Genomic DNA, 6,740 nt, shown 5'->3' on the forward strand with positions numbered 1-6,740 from the left:
ATCATATATAGAAGCAAATAATTGGATATAAACATTCGAGGGAAATTAAATGGAAAGCAAAACAAAAGATAAAAAAGCATAATGATAGAAGCAAGAGTGTTTTTGTGATTCATCCCCACTCCCCAGGATATAATAAAAATAAAATAAAAAAAATTTACTTTGAAACAAAGCCAAGCAGACTTGATGACTGTCAATGATGGCATTGATAATGGATTGCACTAGTGCTTAATAGTGTGTTTAAGTGTGCACCCAAAAAGAAATGAAAGGAAGAAAAGTTAAATTGAGTTATTTTTTGGACTATAGATGTTTGTAACGAAGAGAAAAAAATAATGATATATCTATTTAGAAAAAATTTAAGTTCTTCTACAACCATATGCTTTGCCACAACTTATTGAAGTGGTCAATTGTGAATGTGAACTATCACTTTTACATGAATTCACGACTTTTTTTTTACCACTTATTGTCCACTAATGTGGCAAAATTGTAGCACTTTCTCATTTAAGAAAGAAGAAAGAAGAAGAAGAATATGATTATAACAAATAACAATATTATTTTCACGCACACTGACACACCCTTCAAAAGAGATAAGAGATTGTTTTGTCTTGAAGCTGAATGACAAAAAGGTGACTTCACAAAACAAAAACTGGCAATCAGCAATCCAGTCGGTACCCAAAAGTAAGAGAAGAGAGAGGACTAGAATGGAATGCAAAACAGCATCCAAACCATCCTTTCCTTCCCATTCTCCCCCCCCCCCCCCCCCCCCCCCCCCCCCAAACAACATTCATGCTTTTCCATCCCTCCAAAAATAGCATCCAAAGGATTCCACCGTTCACTCTGTTATCGCTGTGATTCAGTGATAACAAATCTGAGACATCAGCATAAGCAAATTATAATGACCATTTCTTCTGGTATTAAGAAATTTTCAATTAGAGTATCTAATAATTATATCTCAAAAACGTAAATGTTTAATGAAATCATTCATTCGTGCAGTAACAATTTACAATTGAAAGTCAAAACACTATAATTATTTGTTAGAGTCACTGATTAAGATACACAATTTCACGACGTATTTGTGTCAAATGAACACAAAAAGAGGGGGAGAGAAAGAAAAAGGCTCTATACAGTTTACTCTATAAAAGACTTAACATACAAGAAAGGAAAACCGAATTCACAAACCAGATAGAGTTATAGCTACATATCACAAGATAGCCGAAAGAGTTGCCGTACCATAGTAACTCCCACTTCAGTATCATAGCAAGAAGCTTGTATTTATGAGTGTGTATTTCCACAGTTTCCTTCTTGAGCTTTGTAAGACAGGCATCATTCTTTGATATAGAACCTCCAACATTGATTTCGTAGAATTCAATCGCTAAATTTTGACCAGCAAACCAAGCCTGAAAACCAAAACGAAAACAACCTATTTTGGATTACCTAATAAATCTGTCTTGTTCACTACCATTCCCACAATTAGCAACTTCATCAACTCCTAACTCTGTACATTTCAAGCCATTTAAATAAACCTGTGCTTGAATTATTGTCCTTCTGATTTTAAAACCTGGAACCACAGTGAACCCCACCTTTGCTCTAGTTTTACCTGGCAATATACATCTCCTTGTGACATCTTCCATGTACACCATCGAGAAATCCACACCTCTCTCCACTTGAAAAATCTCAACCACAGGATCAAACGAAAATGCCAACTTATGTAGTGTCCATATTGAGCTAGCCATTCTAACAAACGAGTCATAGAACACACTCAATGATTTCCATGAATTCAATATCACTTCTTTATGGGCCAAATTACTGAAAATTGACGATTCCATGGTGGGGTTGATAAGCTCTTGATACTTATTCTCACAAAATTTTGAAAAATCGCAACTCTGATTCATACTTAGCAACTCCATAGGATTGCTCGATACATGCTCGAGTAATTGCTTCATAGAAGTACCATTCTTTTCCGAATTCAAAACATGCCCATTACACACAATATCATTCTCACCCAATCCAAACCCTTTTAAATCAAATCCCCTAAACATCCCTAAACAAACATACGACAAAAACGCATAACGATTATGCCCCTTTTTCGCATACTCAATATCCAAATAAACAGAATTGGCAGCCAAATCCAAATCCCACATAGCTTTTGTCATCAATTCAATCAAAATCTTAGTAAACCTATGTGTTGCTCTACAAGCATCATGTAACACAGAATCAAATACTCTAACAGACAAAAAAACCTCACAAGATGTATCGAAATTACCAGACAACTTCTTGGACAACTTCAAATTAGACTTATGAATCTCACCCAGCTTCTTCTTCAGAGCCAAAACCTCGTTGTCTTTCTGATCAATCTCCGACTGTAACCGGTTCGAAACGGTCCCAAGTATCCGCAACTTGCTCTGATTCTCTTGCACCTGAGCTTCCAAGCAAGACCCAATTCCCAAATCAGCATCAAAATCCGGGTTCTTCACTAAATCCCTGTAGAATTGCTTGAACTCAGACAACCTCTGCAGGTGTGAGACCAAAGCTCTGTCCGCTTCCTTCACATTTTCCTCAACAAACGGAACGTGGGCTGTCTGTAACTGAAAGTACGAAGCTTCAAACGACGAAACCGTAGCGAAAACCGACGAAATCAGTGTCTGGCTCACCTGGGTATCCACAATTTTCATCTGGGTCTGACTCCATGGCCTTGTTATCGCTGATGGTGGCGGTGTTGGCTCTATCCCAAAAGAGGGAGCTTGACGAGCTGGGTCAGGCTTGATCACCACGACTTTCTGGTCTGTGATGACTTCTTCAGCTGAGTCAAGGAGTGAGTACCCGTCAGAATCGTCGATGGGTTCGATTTCCGTGAAGAATTCGAAGGTCTTGGACTTGAAAGCCTGAGCAAATTTTGTGAACATTTCGGAGATTTGTGGGGGTTTTGAGGAGCTAAGATTATCTGTTTCTGGCATTTCTTTGGTTTGTGGATTTATTTGAGTTGTGGGTTTGGAATGGAATTGGAGTTTGTTTGTGTGAAAAGAGAGGAATTGAGTGTTTCTTGGGTTATACTACTCTTTGCTTTGCGCTTGTGTTTGTGCTTGTGCTTGTGTACTATTGAGTTGTGAAGTGAATGGGGTGCTTTGGATGGCTTGGAAGGAAGGTATGTGGGTTTGGCTCGCTGGAGTTTTCTTTTTGTTTTGTTTATTGGGGTTCTCTTTTTTTATTATTTTACTTTATTTTTGTTTTTTTTTTTCTCTTTAATTTGTGTGCTTACTGCTTGACTCTTTTGAGGTTTTTCATTAACGGTAATAAGGGAGAAGGCTAGAGTGACAGCTTTGGTGACTAGTATCCATGACTGGCAAACGGAGAACTGGGAGATCTAAGTTGTTGGGATTAGAAAGTTGACTGGTTTTTTTATTTTGGGTTGCATTCAGCTTTGGTTGGTTGAGGTTGACCATCCATGTTCTTCTTCTACCTCCCAAACACGCCTTTTTTTTTGGGCACAAATCTGGGCATATGGTTGCGGCATGTCACTTTCTAGATAGTACTGCTTTAAAGATTTTTAATAAGGATGTTGTTAGATCTTTTGTTTAGGATGGTAAACCAGTTAAGGAGGGGAAAACCCAACACAGTCTAGCTATATTTTTTAGGCAGTTGAGCCACTTTCAAAAAAGGTCTATATTAACAAAAGTCATTAAATAAATCCATTGTAAAGATACTGAAACTCAATCTATATATTATGAAATGAATGAATTAGATTTTATCACACCATTAATAGTTAAACAATACTGAAACAATAATAAATAGGTTTGATCAAATGTTGATATCGTTATAAAATCTAATCCACTCATTTCAAAATGGATATATAGCATGTTATTAATTTGATGGTAGAATTAGCCTTAGAATTGTAGAAGATCCTAATCCAATTCTTCATCTATCATCAAGAGTTCCTGCATTTTTATGGATGAGTGCAAATAAAAAAAGTTAGCCTAACATAATAGGATTCGTGTATACTTGGAATATAGGTTTTTTTTTTTTTTTTTTTTTTTTTTACAAGATAGAAATTCTATTCTAACATAATCTAATTATATATGTGTGTGAAGCCCCCTCCTAAAGACTTGAACCTCGACCCTTGCCCCCTATATCTCACAAGTACTTTTACTTATAGAGTAACCATCGCATCAAGGTGTGCGGTGGTATAAGTTATTTAACTAAGAAACTAATGACAATAGTAGGTACAATGGTTGGGAGGAAAATTAATATGATGCATTCATGAGACTAAGTGGGTAGTTGAGAAATTGAACATAATTGAGTATAATTTATGGTAGGTATACATGAATATATAAAAATAGAAACGGGATAAGGATTATAGATAAAGATTTAAAAAAGGAAATTGAGGTTTAGAGGAAAGGGGACAAAATTATGTTAATAAATACTGTCTTAGGAGAAGAGACAAACTACATAATTTATGCAAACACTCAAATTGGATAAGAAGAATCCATTAAGCAAAACTTTTTGGAGGACATGAATGAATTTATTCATGGGTTACCAAACGGGGAAAGGATTTTTATTGAAGGAAAATTGAATATATTGGAAATGATTGTGGGAACTTTGAAAAATTCATAGAGGCCAAGGATATGGAGTAAGGTTTTGGACCAAAAGATGCTATCTAGACCCTATAATATCGTATGATTGGGTATTAATTATGACTTAGTTCTAGATGAAGAAATCACAATTTCCATCTTCAAAAGTGGGACAAGCGTTATTTCATTCTTATGTTGTAAAGGTTGTAACATGATACCGAGAGAAAGTTTAATCCCTCAACATATAGTGGTAAAGGTATTAGATATTTGTATTAGAAAATGGAGAGTAAGAGGTATTAGACAAAGAAACCCAAGGATTAGGTGGTAGAATTTGAAGGAGGAGAAATAAGACATGTTTAAAGATAAAATTATCAAAGAAGGCAAGTAGAATTTATACAAAAAGTAAGGGATTGATGTTGCATTCTGATGCAAACCTATAGTGATAGGAAATTCACTCATGATGCCTCCACTTGTTCTCTTACTAATTAAAACTCTATCACACATGTCCATTGGTGTATACTTTTGTAGAAAATATAATTTTAGTGGATGGAACTAGAGATGTATTTAATGCTAAGTTAGTAATTTGGCCAGACACTCTAGAATTTAAAAGCTTTCAATTAAGTAAGGCTAACTTTAGTAAAACTAGAAACATATATGAAAGGATTGTAAGACTCAATGGTGGAGAAATACCAAAGACGTAGAGCTTTTGATATTTTGTATCAATAATTCATAAAAATAGAGAGATTAAAAATTATGTGAATAATAAAATAAGAGAAAGGTGGATGAAATGAAGAAGAGCATTATAAGTTGTTGAAAAATAATGTCTCTCATAAATTGAGACTCGAATGCTAGTGTTTTTTAAAACACACAATATCCACAACCTAAATGCTATAATGAAATTGAAGAGATAAGAGAGATGTATCTTGTGTATTGTTCTCTACAACATCGCACGTTAATAAATATTCTATTTTCCTATACAAATGAGTCATTGCACTCTTTATATAGACACCAAATGATGTGAAGCTAAAATATACAACTCTTTGGCAATGGAACAACCTTTTGCATTGGGCTGGATTGGGCCCAATATTAGGCACATTCTTTTTGGGCTTGGTATGACCCAATATTTCTAATAGAAGTATTATGTGATTGTAAAATACCCATTAAGTTAAAGAGAAGTTTTTATAAGATCACTATAAGGCTAGCTATACTCTGTACTGTAGAATGTGGAGTTCAGAAGTAATATATTCATTAAAAAAAAAATGTAGTTGAAATGAGAATGATGAGATAAATAAGTGGAAATATATATGCCTACATATATGTTTCTAAATGAGTCCATCAAAAAAAATATGTTTCTAAATGAGGAAATTTGCTTTAAAATATGGGCTATTGATTAAAAGACAAGGGACAATTGCTTGAGATGATTTAGTCATATTCAAAGGAGAACGACTAATGAATCAGTGAAAAAGTGTAGAATGATTCAAAATGAAGAAGTAAAATAAATAAATAACAGCAAAAGTATTAAAAAATAAAGTCAATTAAGGAAGAACAAAAAGTATGACTTCAGATAGAATAAAATGTATGACAGAAATGAAATGATGTGGACGATCCAAACTAATCAATTGAAAATTCATAGCCAATCCTCGAATTTAGTATTAAGATTTTGATGTTGTTGGTAGTTGTCTGGATCGATCGATAACATTTCTACACGGTCTTAGGAGTAGTTTTGTATGCAAAAGTTGTAATGGTCTGTCCATAATATTTTTAGTACCAAATAGATGTTCTCAAATGATTGCAGGCATTAAAAAATAAAAAATGATTGAAGGCATTAAAAAAATGTCGCTTTAGAATAAGGACCGACGACAATTTATCAGTAGCAAACTAAGGCATAATGTAGCACTAAATATAAGTGATGGTCCTTCCTCTTCACTAATTAAAATCCTTGTCGGCTTCCATTGCTTCACATTTCAGTTCTTTCCTAGCTTTCCAACATGAGCCAACATGACCTCATCATGAATGAATAAGATATAGATAGGCATCAATAATAGAAGAAGATTAGATTAGGTTGTATTAGAAAGCGTCAGAAGTTTTATACTCTCTTTCATTTCTAATTAAAAATTTCCAGTTACTCCAAAACTTTGTGTCTATATTGGATCTTTTCATTTAACATACCTTCCAGTC

At 34.4% G+C, this 6,740-nt stretch overlaps 1 protein-coding gene across 1 annotated transcript; it reads right to left on the bottom strand.

Annotated features, from left to right (window-relative positions):
- Nucleotides 1-958: 958 nt before the first annotated feature.
- LOC126722982 (protein GRAVITROPIC IN THE LIGHT 1) lies at nucleotides 959-3,218 on the bottom strand. The gene has a single exon (XM_050426152.1). The coding sequence runs from the start codon at nucleotides 2,949-2,951 to the stop codon at nucleotides 1,428-1,430; it is 1,524 nt and encodes a 507-aa protein (XP_050282109.1). The 5' UTR covers nucleotides 2,952-3,218; the 3' UTR covers nucleotides 959-1,427.
- Nucleotides 3,219-6,740: the final 3,522 nt, after the last annotated feature.

The sequence above is a fragment of the Quercus robur genome, chromosome 4 (genome assembly GCF_932294415.1).
Source record: "Quercus robur chromosome 4, dhQueRobu3.1, whole genome shotgun sequence".
Classification (NCBI taxonomy): Eukaryota; Viridiplantae; Streptophyta; class Magnoliopsida; order Fagales; family Fagaceae; genus Quercus; species Quercus robur.

Coding starts and splice junctions, on each gene's coding strand:
- LOC126722982 (XM_050426152.1), bottom strand. CDS start 2,951: ATGCCAGAAACAGATAATCTTAGCTCCTCAAAACCCCCACAAATCTCC.